The following is a 15,233-nucleotide window of genomic DNA, read 5'->3' as shown; positions in this document are numbered from 1 at the left end:
TAAATGGCACAACTTCAACTGATTTTTTATGCCTGAGTAGTAGTCCATTGTGATAAAATATATATATATACCACATCTTTTTTATCCACTCATCTGTCATTGGGCTTGTAGGTTGTTTCTGTAGATTCTCTATGGCAAATAGTTCTGCAACAAATATAGGAGTGCATATATTCTGTTGAATTAGTGTTTTTGTGTTCTTCAGGTAGATACATAGGAGTATTGCTGGGTCAAACAGTAGATCTAGTTTTTTTAATTTATTTTTTCTTTTTATGCATACAAGAACTAGGGTACAGGCCAGAGGTGTGGTGGATGAGAGGACTCACCAGAGACAGAGTGGGGAGAAGAACAGGCAAATTGACAAAGTACACTGCTGTGGGGAGCAGTGGGCAAGTCAGGAGCCATCTGTTCTGCCATGTGGGTCACCTCCCTGGCCAGGAATCGAACTTGTGCTGCAGTGGTTGTGCACAGCTTCATGGTGCTGCACTTTAACTCATTGAGCCACCAGGTAGGGCTAATAGTAGATCTATTTTTAATATTTTGGAAAGTTCTACACTGTTTTCCATAGGGGCTGGACCAGTTTATATTCCCACCAGTGGTGTATGAAGGCTTCTTTTCCTCTTCATTCTTGCCAGCATTTATTGTTTCTGATCTTTGTGAGATGGGCCATTCTCCCAGGTGTGAATAGTATCTCATTGTGATGCTGATTTGTATTTCTTAGAGAATGTATTCTTAAATAGACTGGATGTTTCGAAAATGATAACTCTCTGATGTAAATTGACCTTAAAAATAACCACCTAAAAATTCAGATTTCTAAAACACATGTGCTTTGTCAATATGCAAGCAATTTAGCCAATAAGTTCACCTTGCTGAAATAGTTTTAGTATTAAATTATTCAGTAGTTTGAAGGAAAATCTTAATAAAGTCTATAATGTAAGTGTAAATGTCTCTATGCTATAATGATAGCTGTTTGTCATTATTTTTATTTTCAAAAACAGCTAGGATTAAGGCACAATTAACAACAATTAAGTGTCACAAGAAACATTAATTGCTCTTGGTATTTGTAAGAAGTTAACAACATGTGCCACTTTTTCACTGGTAATTGTTCTAATAATTGTGTGGAAATGATAATGTTAACAAGTCAGGGTAGAAGATTGAATTGTAAGATATTAATTTTTAAAATAAGTAAAATGTCTTTTATAGAATTTTTACAAAATGTGCTATATTAACATGACCACATATAAAATACTCAAGACAAATATGAATGAAAAATATTTGTTGTAAACATGCTGGCTATTTTCAATTTTGTGTTTCTAAAGGACTTGAAAATTGTATTTTCTTTCTTTAACTTACCAGCAATCAATTTAATCATTATTTAGTTCTAGTAAAGTTGGCAATCCTGAATGAACAAATTCAAAGTAAACTTTCCTGTTATTGAAGTTAGACCTCTGTAGTTAAGCTTATGCCTAAATCAGGCATGATTTATCTAACTTATGTAAATCATGAATGTAATGTTTGTCACACCATTGGCAATATATATTCTGCTTCTTTGGTACCCATATAAATATTTGCAGATGTTTATTGTAAGAAAAATATCAGCATCCCTTCATGAAGCACCACACAGCCTTTCCCAGTGGAATATTTTTCTTGTATGTCTCCAATCGGGAGAAAACCACCATGCTATTGATATTTTACCCAAGTTAACTGAATACCAGGAAGGCGTTAGAGCCAATCAGTCTAATGAGGATGGTGCTTAACATTTGTTACACACTTGACAGGTTCCCCCATGCTCTCTTTTGTACCATCTCAAGTGCTGAACCTCAATAGAAGAACTCATGAATCAGTATATGTTATCACCTGTTAGTGATAGGTGATAAAAGCAAGCAGGGGCTATCACCCAGCTCTATTAGAGTACTTATTAAGTAGGGGCAGGCTTTACCTGCTACATCATGATGAAAGCATGCTCAAGGCAAATACCTTTACACACCAAAGATCTAGAGTGTTCTTCAGAACACTCCTTGGATATTAACTGGTATTAGGTAAAAAAGAAATGAAGAAAGCATTCCACAATGGACAGTTTGGGAATTCTCTAGATGAAACAGAACATCTGTTTCCTGCAAGACTTATCAGAGCCTTTGGTGTATTTGTCTGCCCTGCAGATCCTCCCATAAGAGGATTACTGCACTGTTTTGAATACAGCGACTCCTCCCACCCCACAGGTCTTTCCTTATCTTTGCTTAGTCTCTTTTTGGAGACTATCAGGTTGTCTGGTGTCTCTAATATAGAATTTTCCCCTCTTCACTCTTTTTGATGGTGTTTCTTTATAAAAGTTTAGAAATTGGTGCAATAAAACTTTATAATGTTTGAATGCCAGTTTCAGTTGCTAGTGGACTTTGAGAAGGGTGGTGAATTTCAGTTGCTAGTGGACTTTGAGAAGGGTGGTGAAAACCTGTGTACATCTGTGAAAAACCTGAGCACTTCCTGTGAAAACTACCTAGTTTAGTTAATATTTTATGCAGTTCACAAGCCAAGACACACATACTTTTTTGATTCTGAATTGACACAGCTCAGTTCATCTGCTGAGGTCAGCTAGGGAATTCTGCATGATTTTTTTTTCTCATTTGTGCAAAAAGGAGAAAAATTTCCCCAGGCTTACACCAGTTCAGAAACTGTTCACATGTGTAATTCACACACACACACACACACACACACACACACACACACACCTTGTTCCAACTCTGCTCTTTCCTCACACCATCGCAGCTTCAATTGTAACTAGACTGATGAGCCTGTGTGCATTAGGATGGTGTGGCTATAGACTACAGGTAGATGGATAAGTGATCATGGTAACTATGTTGAGTAAGTCATCTCCAAAACCATATGCTTGATTGTGGAAATAAGCAGACTGCACAGGAATCTAATGTAGATGCTCAGTGAGTTTTACTACTGCTGAGAAAGCCAATGGATTTCATAGCTACTCATTAGAGAATCACTATTGGAGAAAAGGGATCCACTGTAAGAAATGTAAGCTGTTCCTGAGAAGACATAATAAGCTTACCACAAAAGTGGGAGTATAGAATTTACTTTTATCATATTGATGATTTAGAAAACAAGTATCACTCTGAAATCTCTTCATTAGATTTGATATTCTTTGATGATAATGCTAAGTAACATTTGTTGACCAGGTATTGGTCCAAATACCCTACATGGATTAGTGATTGTAAGGCAAAATAGCTTGTGAGACAAAGAGCATTACTCTCCTCATCATATAAATGACAGTGGGTGGGTGGGGTGGGGGTGAGGGCGTTGGGAGTGAGGGAGGAGGCACAGAGGGGTAGGTATATTATGAACCTGCTTCCCTAGCTCTAGATCTCACCTACTTAACTCTGATATTCGACCACCTTTCCCAGTGAGGGTTACAGTTTGTTAATCTTTATAAGGGACTGCATGTCATTCAGTTTGAATTTGTGAGATAAATGGTTAAGTGATTAAGTAAATAAAAGCGATAATTGGCTATTATACTTAAAGGAAAGAGAAAAGAACTCTAATAGAGCTAAAAATAGTGTGGAAATGATGGCCTCCTAGTTAAGGGGCTGTCATTTAAAAGTGGTTGACTTTTAACCCTTTCATGGTGCAGTGAAGTGTAGTAGTTTGTTGCTTTTACCCAACTCTCTAAGCCACTATTACTGCTTCTCTTGTGGTCCAGAATTCCCTATATCTCCAATCTCTCTTGCCTAATGGATTTAAATGGCCTCAACTCCTTTTCAGGACATGACAATGAAATAATAAAAGTTACTTGATAGGCTGGAATTGTCCTAGTTTTGAAGCTCAGCAATGGGTGGGGAATTGTATTTTCTGTGGTTGAGCTTAGGCTGTCTGGTAAGGTGAAGTTTTGAAACTTGTGGTAAATGACCCTATGAGAGAATCTCCAAGTTTCATTGATTTATCTCTCTTGTGGTGCCCTTGTCCATGAGAGGAGGTCATTGTGTCTGTCCCACCGGCCTCCTAAGAGGTTACATAATGACAAGAAGGAAATGAGGCTGTTTGTAAGATTGAAAATGTATAAACAGCTGACATCTGAACAATTAGGTACTATGTAAATTCTATATAATACCACATTTTGGTGAAAATGATATGCAGTGGATCACTGAACCAGGTTTGGAAACACAGCCACGCCTGTGCCTGCCTGGCTGTGGAAGGCTGACTCCTCAGTGCCTCCAATCTAAAGAACTACTTTAACATAGTGTTAAAAGAGAAAAAGCAGGTGCAAAGTTGGAAGTGCAAGTGTGATCACTGTCTGAAAAGCAAGCAAACTAAAGCTTTCCCAGGAATGAAGTCTGGAAGTAGAGTTCGCCACAGTGTGAACCATGGTTTTTCTCAATGTGGTGGGACAGGCCTGTGGAGAAGACAGAGGAAGGTGGGGGCAATTTTCTAGGCAAGTCCTTTGACTTTCCCACCTATGCTAAATTTTCTGTGATGATCACATAATGCAAAATTAAAAAAAAACTAAAGTGAAATTGTGTTACTCTTAAACTAATAGTGGGGAGATCAACTTGATTTTGAAAGCTTCTTCACAAGTTTTGAAAGCAATGAACTTTAAAAAAAGACAATAGCTGTGAAAGAGCTTTGAAAGTTAAAATGCTTCTGCCATGGCAGTTAATAGAACTTTCTATGTGCTGGAATCACTTCAAGAAATGGCAATTTGATTCTATTAGCTGGTGTGTTTTGTTTTAAAAAGCCCCAAGAGAAATCATCCTCGGCCAGACTGTCCCAGGCACCAAACTTGAGAGCTGTTGTGTGTGGCTGTCTGCTTCAGCATAGCAGTGATGCTTAATTTGTCTCCTTGACCTTCTGGAACTGCAGGCTGACAGGTCTCAGTGATTTAGAGCCGCGCTCAGTACTTGACAAAGCCTCACTGAAGAGAGACAGAGCTGTCAAAGTTGGGGAAGAGGCACTGCCTGCTAGGGCCCCAGTCTGAGTTCTCTGGGAGGATGGAGGAGGATCCCACCCCATATTTGGGGATGGAGGCAGACCTCCTCCTTCCCACACAGAGCAGAGAGCCTTGGTCCTGAAATAATGGGGTTGGGTCCTACTTGGCTCTAGAGACTCTGTGTGACCTAGGCCACGCTAACACAACCTCCCTGAGTGCTGGTTTCCTGGCCCATAAAATGGGGGTCGAAGCCTTATCTTCTACCTCACTTGTACTATGAGGAGTAAGGTAGGATGAGGGCGGGAATATTTTCTGAGGTAATAAGGGATTCCACAGATGTGTGGAATTGTGATGACACATATAAAACAGGCATTTCTGAGTTCTGACTGACAACTTGAGCCTCTGAAGCAGCCTCTGAGTACATCCATACTTAACCTTGTAGTGAACAAATAATGACGCTAATCACAGTGCCAGTAAGAACAAGCATTTTTGGAACTTCAAGCACTGTTCTGAAGACTTTACACACATCACCTCATTTTAATCCTTAAAGTCCTTAAAATAATAGTCGCAAAATAGGTACTGCAATTGGCCCCACTTTACAGATGTGGACACTGAGGCACAGGTAAGTACAGTAAGTTACCTAAGTCCCCAGGACTAGCAAACACAGGAGAGGTATTAAATCCTGGCCATCCAGTTCTAGGGCCTGATAGAAAACTGCTAAAAGCTTGATATGTATTTCTTTGGCATCCAAGGAAGAGAAATTAAGTATACGCATCCATGTTTATTGATGGTTTGCCCTTGTCCAACATTAAGGTCACCTGATGGTGATCAGGTGTGTTTGTGTAAGTGCAAAAGGGCAGCGAGGAGGACATAGTGGGTCACTGAACCAGGTTTGGAAACACAGCCACGCCTGTGCCTGCTTGGCTGTGGAAGGCTGACTCCTCATTGCCTCCAGCAGCCAAAGAAACGAACAACACAGACTGGGACAGGGCTGTGGGGATGGTGCGGTAGTAAGAGGACCTTGGAGGAAACCAGGAAGCCATCTGAAGCAGGGTGAAGAGGCCCTTGCATTTCAAGTGGAGGCCACTCCTTAGGGAGCAGACTGATAAATTTGGAAAGGAGGGTCTCTGCCTGGAGTCTGGAATAAAAACAGCATGAACAGGGGAGGGATGCAGCCCTAGAGGCTCACTGGAGTGGAGAAAAAGCACAAAGGAGCCTGACGTGGACTTCTCTGGGGTCCAGGTTGTCCAGAACAGTTGCGTGTAGTGACATGACAACCCTGGTCTTATGTGTAAGTACTGGAATGTTACATTAGCACCGTGAAGAGTTTCAGGGAGACAGGAGTCCGAAGACTCCCTCGTTATGCATCTAGGTATTATCGCCTGGGCGGCTGAGGTCTTGAGAGACTTGCCGGTAGTTCTCATTGTTCTTGACATTAGTCAGTCACATTAGTCTGTGTGTCCTAACCTGGCCAAGCTTTCTTCACCCTTTATATGTCTCTGTGTTAATGGGTTGCTTCCCATCTCTTTTAGCTTGAGGCTAAGGTTAGCTTTCCTGTAACTCAGCAAACTGCTGGGCATCCAAAGCATTTCCTGTGTCACCAGTGTGTATATGTATGTCAGCCCACTATATTAGGTCGCCCTCTTTGCAGGAATGATTTATCCTTTCCAGAAGCTCTGAGGATCATGGTTTTATTTAAAGCAAGGCTCTAATAACTTCTTTTAAAATGTTTGTGTGTGTATGAAGAATCTGTTAGTAGGTTTTGCAGGGCTATTCATTCTTGTTTCCATGAGAAGGGGAAAGATGCCTCATGTTAACTTTTTTCTCCATTATTTTGAGAATTGCCTTGTTTGCTCCCATTCACTTCCCATGTAAATTCATTTCTCCTCCCTGTCTTTCATTATCCAGCATCTTCTCAAACCTCTTACCATTTAACCCACTTCCCTTTTAAATTCTTTAGATTATCAGTCCCTTTGTGGGAAACACTGACCCTAAAGAAGGTAACTGTTGGCTTATCCCTGAAGTGACTGGTGCTTACAAATGTTCAGGATAGCTAGCCTGGGTTCATGTAGGAAAATCAGGAACTTCCCTGTGCTTCCTGTGCATTTTTGGAAGAATATTGCCATATTTGTCAATAAAGAGTTACCCACAGCATTCTAAATAGAAGAACATTATGGGTGTTTGGAGGAGGAGTGTGGAGAGTCAGTGATCATTTATCGTGAAAAGCAAGAATTCAATATCTAGCAAGAATGGTGGGTTTTTTCCCTTAAAAAATGGGATTGGGCCCTCCCTGGTGGCGCAGCGGGTTAAAGCGCAGCACTGAGAATCTGAAGCCACTTCCGCATGAGTTCGATTCCCGCCTGCCGCCTGCCCCGGAGGAGACCACATGGCGAGCCAGACCTCTCCTGGCCCGCCCGCTGCTTCCCTCAGCAGTGTACTTCGTAGATCTGCCTGTTCTGCTCCCCACTCTGTCTCTGGTGAAGCCTCTCACCGCCCCTGAGCCTCTGGCCTGTACCCCAGTTCTGTATGAATAAATAAATAAATCAAAAAAAAAAAAAAATGGGATTGAAGCAGAAGAGTACATATTTGCTATAGCAGCTTTGTTTCTAATCTTACAAAGCCCAGTGCTCTTTTAAATAACTTGCTCCAAGTCTCAGTACATGTTGGAACTTAAAAAAAAAAAAAAGCATTGCATTGTAACACGTAAGTTCAGATGTGCATCATTATAGATCAATGAATGCACTATGGTGTATTTACCACTAAATGTCCAATTAAATCCTTTACTATACAGTTGATCCCTTTTATCTGATTTACCCATGCCTCTATATTATTAGAACTTTTATTTCATATCTTGGTCTCTGTTCTATTCCAAATAAGCACACTTACATGGATTTCTCTTTCATTGTCTTGATTGCACCTGCTCATCATCCTTCATGCTACTCTGTGGCCATCTTACTCCATGTTACTCAGGCTACATCTCTTCTTTTTACCCCCCTGCTTCATCCTCAATAGCTTCTTACCTGTATTAGTTTTTTATTGCTGTGTTACAAATTGCCACAAACTTGGCGGCCTTAAACAACACACTTACTATCTTTCAGTTGCCAGGGGTCAAGAGGTAGGGCATAGCTTATCTGATATGTCCTCTGCACTAGATCTCCTAAGGAGGGCATTGGGGTGTCAGTGGGCTGTGTTCTCATCTGGCGGCTTGGCTGGAAAAAAATCTGTTTCCAAGTTCACTCAGATTATTGGCAAAATTTACTTGCTGCTGGTTGCTATATTGAAGGTCCTAGCTTCTTGCTGACTGTCCGACAGCTGGAAGCTTATGTTCAGAGGCCAGTTGGAGCTCCTTGAAACTACCTGTAATTCCTAGAGGCCACCCATTGTGCTTTGCCAATATGGCCTCTTAATTCACCTGGCCATTGGGGAGAGTAAATCTGCCAGCAAGATAGAGGCTTATTTAAGGTAATCACAAGAGTACCTTCTGCTACTTCCTATAGGCTACAAGCATTTTCTGCTTATGCTCAGATATGACCACCCAGAGACAGGGATCATGGGGCTACCTTGGAGTCTGTCCAACATACCACCTACAAATTTCTACTTCATTTCCTTCTTTTGAGTGTATTTTAAGCTCTCTTTAACTAGGTTTTGTTCTTTCCCGTTTTTCTTTAAAATTTTTTTTCAAGATACATTTGACATACATTATATTGATTTCAGGTGAACAACCTAATGATTCTGTATGTGTGTATTTCACAAATTGATCACCATAATGAGTCTAAATAGCATCAGAATTTCCCCCATCTCAGTACCATCAATCTCTTACTCCCTATCAAAGTTTTTCTTTCTTTCTTACTTCTTCCATGATGTAATTCTAATGGATACAGATATATTTTATTAGCATAGACATAATTCTTAAACCTTGCATATAGAGCAGAAGTGTTTTTCATTGAATTGAGAGGCTGATTGTCTTCTGAATCCTTTTGAGAATTGAATTAATACCCAACCCTATGAGAGTGACACAGCCCTGTGCTGTTTCAGTTATTATTGCAGCCCAGCAAGCCATCCCCAGCTTAGTGCTGTGAAATAACAATCATTTTTTACCTTCGTGGTTTCAGGAATTCAGACAGAGCTGGGATGGGGGCATGCCTTGTCTGCTTCTTGACGCCTGGGGTTTCCCTTAGGAAGACTCACAGCTGGGTGATTTGAATGGTTGGGGGCTAGAATCCATTGGAGACTTCAGTTACATTTCTGGTGCCTCAGCTGAGATGACTGGGGAGAGTGACTCATCAGAGAAGGTTGACAGGCTTATTCACACACAACCTCTCCACATGACCTGGGCTGCTCAGGTGAGGGGGCATGTGGTGGACAAGGGTTCCAAGAGGTCACACAAAAGCTGCCTGGTCTTTTACTGTTGGTAGTCTTAGTGGTGACCTGGCAAATCACCTGGCTGTTTCTGCAATGCTTGGTTGGGCTGAAGAGTCTTAAGTCCACTCAGATTCAAGAGGAGGGGGAGTCTAGGCTCTCACCTGTCAATGGGAGAAACATGTAGGAGAATTTGCAGTCATTAAAAAAAAAAAAAAAAAGCCAAACAACCCGCCACCTATACAAACACAAACATACTCAAAGCAATGCATTAGCCTGAACTCCAACAATTGAAAGGTGTCAGAGACTTTGTCCCCGATCACGGATTATTGGGGGGCAGAACAGGCAGGGTCTCAAGGTGGGAATGGCGTGGGTGAGCAGAGATTCCTAGAAAAAGGGGGAAAAGGGGAGCAGGTGCGAGGAAGACACGGGAATGGGAGTTAGGTGTAAGTCTTCCTGCTCTGCCTTTAGCAGAGGTTTATTTTATACACTTCAGGCAGGCAGAGCGATGACATTAGCATATGAAATGGGCTGAGATCACAATCACCTTTTTGCTAAGAATAGTCTGGGGTCCTTTTTTGACCTTCAGTTGAGATTATAACATTTTAAAAATCAATCTATCAAGTTTAAAAACAGATACATAGGGCCCTCTCTGGCGGCGCAGCGGGTTAAAGCACAGCACTGAGAAGCTAAAGCCACTTCTTTTTTTGTTCGATTCCCGCCTGCCCCGGAGGTGACCACATGGCGAGGCAGACCTCTTCTGACCCGCCCGCTGCTCCCCTCAGCAATGTACTTCGTCGATCTGCCTGTTCTGCTCCTCTCTCTGTCTCTGGTGAATCCTCTCACCCTCCACATCTCTGGCCTGTACCCCAGTTCCATATGAATAAATAAATAAATCTTTTAAAAAAAAGGTACATAGATTCACAAAGTTTAAGACTAATATTACTATATTTACCACAGTGAAGATTAACCAAAATAAAGTCCCTTAAACATTATCTATTACTTAAAGGCTTTCATTCTCATAGAGACATCTTAGGGGGTAAAGTGAGGGCAGGAAGAGGAAATTTCTCGTGAATCAAATTAAGGTAAGGTTCTTTGAAAAACTTGTTAGAAAGTTTAAGTGAGTTTTCTTGAAGTCTAGATGGTAGAAAACCTGATTAACTCTGCATAGACGACTTGGGTGAATTTCCATATCTAAAGACTAGATATTAGAAAGTTTGGGTGGTTATTTAGAAACTGAATAGAAGGCTAAGTGAGATAGAGTGATAAGATTTGGGTTTTCCTCAGTCTGGCAGGGAGAGAGACTTTGCAGTAACAGCCATTTGTTTTTATTAATCAGCCGGTTGTTTGATGACTTTTGACTTCAAGAGGAATTTCTCACCCTGGTGCAGTACTTGCTTGTCAGGGCCAGGTAGCGCCTTCTGAGGCTGAGCCAATCCAATGTAAGCTGAAGGTCACTCAGAATATTTTGATATTACGATTATACAAAAAAGGGAGGTCATAACATAAGTTAGCATGAAAAGTCTGATTTTTCAGAGCATTTCCCCTCCATCCGTACCATGTCTGTCGACAGAGGTTGCATAGCTTGTATCAGAAAGGAACCATAAAGAATGACCTATTTAGGTTTCTCACCCCAGGTCAGTGCTCTCTACAACATGCCTGTCCTCACATGCCTGGACCACCACAGGTGTTTCCTTAATGGTGTATTTGTTACAGGGCACCCCAATGTGAATTGGGTTGCCTGTCTGTGGGTCTTCACCCGTGAGCTTACGATTCAATCGTATTATGGACACACTCAAAAGGTTAAATAATGGATTTATTTATAAGGAGAAAGGAGGTAAAAGAATAACCCAGGGGAAAAGGGAGAGAAACACAGGTTAACTAGGATGTCCTACCAGTTCTGCTGATTTGGACTCCACCGGCACGCTGAAAACCGATTGAGCACCAAAGCGATCAGCTGCGAACCACCATGCCCAGAGCCCCCCAGAGCCCACATGTCCGGTTTTATCCCAGCCTGACTGCTCAGCTCCGCCCTCACGTCCCTGCGTGCTTCTTCTTGGTACTGATGGGATTTGGAGTTCCAGCATCTGGGGTAGGGGCAGAGTCCATGAAACCTGTACCTGTTACATATTGTCATCCACTCTTACTTCTTTCCTGTCTGTCCCTCATTCCACAGCAAGAATGGTTGTTCTGAAACACAAATTAGCTCCTGACAGTTCTGACATCTTTAGCTAATAATATAGAACTCTCTAGAAGTGCCCTTTTGTTTTATTTTCAAAATACTGTTTAAGGACGGTTAGCCAGCTCCAGGGTTGTCAGTATCATCAACACAGAACCCGGGGAAAGAAGCTAGAGAATCCTCAAGCAGGGCTTTCCTTCCCAAGCCTGATGTTGTCAGCTTTCTGTTCAGTGGTCACCTCCCTCTTCTCCTATGGACATCACCTTTTCCCTTGCCTTTCTGCCTGCAGGTTCACATGTCAGCTTTCACAGTCCTAGAACCTGTCTGTGCAGGTGCTCACAGTGGCATCAAGGCCTTTGAGAGGTGTCTCTCTAGTCCTAGGTGGGATGCGAACAGTTTTGTCTTCCAGAAATAGCCTAATCTGAAAGAAATCCCCTTTACTGTCTGATATGATAGCATCCAGAATCCTTTTAAATCCGACAAGATGAAGGTCTTACTGGCGCCATCTTTCCAAACACAGGCAACCTCCAAGTTCTGCTGGAATGTGCCTTCTAGTCCTAAAGTCAAAAAGATTTGCATTCAAATACACAGCCCTTCTCTGTGGCCTTGGGTTCTAGGAGGAGTTTATTTTGTTGACTTGGGGTGGCAGGTGGCCACACTGACCTTTGATTATCTTGGTTGTGAGTTTCGTGGTCCAGCCCTTTAGGTGGTAGAGGAAAAAAACTGTAAATTCCACAAGTACCTTCCATATCTTTGCACAGACATCACTTCCTCAGAGACTGTGTTTCACTGGCCCTGCCCTGCAGGCCAGCTGCAGCGCACACATTCATTCATTGCTTCCAAGTGTTTGGTGAGTTTTCTAGATGCAGTGGGAGCTGGCGGCGCTGGGCAGTGCCCTGTCTTGCCCGCCCCTCTCTCCAGGATCCACCACAGCAGACACATAATGATTACCCGAAGCCTGACAGCTTGCTATTTTGTTTCACAGGAACTGACAATCTACAGATAACTGTCACCCCCACCCCAGAGTCATTTCCTCATGGGAAATTGTCGCCGATTCCACCAACATGGCCTTTCTCAGAAGTCCAGTCTTCCTCCGCAGCGGGCAGAGTTGGGACTGTGCTGGGCCTGGCTCCTGACAACACGAGCTTGCCGCAGTCGGCCCGGACGCTCCCTCCCAAGGCGCACCGCCGGGCTAGGGCCCACGGTGACTTCTCTTCCCCACCTTCCCGAGGAAGTGGCCGTGGCACTTCCCTCGAGCCTTCTAAGGATTCCACTGAGTCCCTGGCCCCACCAAGAACTCAAGGGGGAGAAGAAGCAGCGGCCGTGTCAGGTTGGCCTCACAGCAGCATGACCCCACCCTTGTCCACTCTCCTTTCCGTGACCTCCTTGAGAGCAGTCCTCATATCCCAGCCGCTCAGGGTAGGGATGCCTTTCATTTCTAAACAACAGTCCCCAAGGTCAGACATTCTCCTGTTTCTCCCCCCATCTGCACCCTCTTCACTGACTCCCGACTCATCACCTCATTCCATCATCTTTTCTGAGCCAGCTGAACCACCCACTCAAGAGCCCTTATTTCCCCAAACAGCTCCAGTGGACTTCTCAAGCCAGAGCATAGCTCAGCCCCTGCACCCACTTGCTGAGGCCGTGAACCGCACACCATCCCCCAGAGCCTGGGGTTTAATAGGCACCCCTGCTCTAGGCTTTTCTGGATCCCCCACAAAGCAGGATTCTGAGCTCTCCTCCCCGGAGGATGCTCATTCAGCAGGTTCCCCCACGCCCAAGGCTTTGCAGTCTGGGACAGAACTGGCCCACGTGTCTCCCCCTCACTTAGCACCTGGGAGTCCCCTTCAGCTTCCAGGTAGAACCCCCTCAAGGCCATTGTTGGAAGTGACTTCAAGTCCTGCATCCACCCAGCCAGTGGAAGCTGAGGTGGCTGAAAGAGTGCATCATGGGGTGTCCTTGCCGGCTTTTAAGAGCGCGGTGACCCTTGAGGCTGAGCCTTCTCTTTTCCAGGCTGCAGAATCAGTGGCCATAGAAATGACCAGCAGAAAGCTAGCTCCTGCTAACCCACTGCATTTGTCAGCAGCTCCAGAGAATTCCGAAGGGCCTGCCCTTTCAGCAGAGCACACTTCTTTGGTACCTTCTTCTCTGCCTCTCACTACAGCTAGCTGGGGGCAAACCATCCTTTCTGGGGCGGTTCCTGGATCACCATCGAATGGCCTTGCAGCAGAGTGGCGCTCCATCCTGCCTTCCTTCCGGCCAACACAGAGCCCTGTCTTTCCACCCTCCAACACCCCAATGTCAACTCCTCAAGAAGAGGATAACGATAGACCCCCTCCGACCGCAGCTACAGACTTCCTCCTCTCACACAAATCTAACCTGATCTCCACACCCCAGACACTTCCCCTGCAGAAAGAGGATAGTGTGACAGCTGTTTCAAAGAAAAATGAAAAGGCAGAGGTGACCGTCACTCTCCAGACCCTTCCAACAAAAGAGATCCCAAGTCTTCCCGCCATCAATGGATTTGCCTCTGAATTCAGCATAGGGCATCTTTCACCAACTGGCATTAAAACACCAAGGGTAACCCTCCTCCCTTCCGCACTGCCTGTGACTTCCAGCCCCTCTGGAGGAACTGCCCAGACGGGCTCCCAGTTTCCCCCCTTTTCCAGCACCAAGTCAGAGACTTCTGCAGCTGCTCCAGAAACTTCTGAGTTGCCAGTTTCAGCTTCCAAACAGGTGCCAGCCTTTCCCTCCTCCACTGAGGTCTATGATTTCTCAACAATGGGACACAGGGAAAAGCCAGAAATCACAGATGTTTTCTGGAGTTCTTTTTTAGCAGAAACTGGATCCCTTTCCACAGAACCAATGGTATCTGGCTTGCTGCAGCAAACAAATTATGATGTAAATGGGGACACAATTAACTCCACAAGTTGGGACACTCATTCAGTTTCAACTACTCCTGCCCCTGATTTAACTTCAGCTGTCAGTACAATAAAAGCTCGGGATTCAGAAGATACCGCTGGACATTTAGCAACAACAGACAGCGTTAGCATTCAGGATCCAGCGCTTGATACAGGCATCCAACAGCTCATTCAACAGTCGGTTGCTACCGAAGTTGGAAACCATACAGACTTCTTGTCCATAAGCAGCCACGATCATTCCAGGGATTTCCAAGCAGGTGAGGTTGAAGATTACCCTTCCTTAAGTCAGTCTTCTGTGTCTCTGCCTCATCCAACACATCTACTTTCACCAGCCTCTCCAAGTCTAACATCCACTGCTAGCTTGCAGGAAATGTTTGCAGAGGGAAGGGATACAAGCTTCCCGATTCTCAGCGACATGCATCCATCTCCTGTGAGGAATGCTTCTACAACATTCCAGAGTGTTCTGAAATATCACTTGACTGCTGAACCGCCTTCTCTCTCAACCAGTGCCTTATTCAGGAACCCATCCAAAGTGCCGCTGGCTTCTCAGCGCCCCAAGAAATGGACAGGTGCAGCCATTAATGCAGGTAGCTTGTTTCCTGGTTCCCCCAAAAGAGGTGTGACTGCTTCTGTTGTCAAAGCATCTTCAAGCTCAACACAGACTCCCAGCTTTGCTCAGAAGGTGCAGGCATACCCTGTCAGGATGATGAATGAATTAGCAACCCAAACAGTCATGGCACTGATCCCCTGCCAACTTGATTTTTTGAAAGTGTTCAAAATTTACGTGACCTTATCACCCGCCCTAGCTTTGCTTTAAGTGGCAATCTTGTTATGGTTAATCGACTTA

General features: G+C 43.8%; 1 protein-coding gene across 1 annotated transcript in view; it reads left to right on the top strand.

The window, feature by feature from the left end:
- The window catches only part of KIAA1549L (KIAA1549-like ortholog), a 196,712-nt gene that overhangs the window by 86,471 nt on the left and 95,008 nt on the right, over positions 1–15,233 (top strand). The window contains exon 4 of the mRNA XM_012725187.1: positions 12,451–14,643. Coding sequence (XP_012580641.1) covers positions 12,451–14,643 — 2,193 coding nt within the window. The remainder of the gene's footprint in view (positions 1–12,450; positions 14,644–15,233) is intronic.

This window comes from Condylura cristata, unplaced genomic scaffold, assembly GCF_000260355.1.
Source record: "Condylura cristata isolate star-nosed mole 26May11 unplaced genomic scaffold, ConCri1.0 scaffold00015, whole genome shotgun sequence".
In the NCBI taxonomy this organism is placed as follows: Eukaryota; Metazoa; Chordata; class Mammalia; order Eulipotyphla; family Talpidae; genus Condylura; species Condylura cristata.
This window is presented reverse-complemented; position numbering and strand designations above follow the sequence as displayed.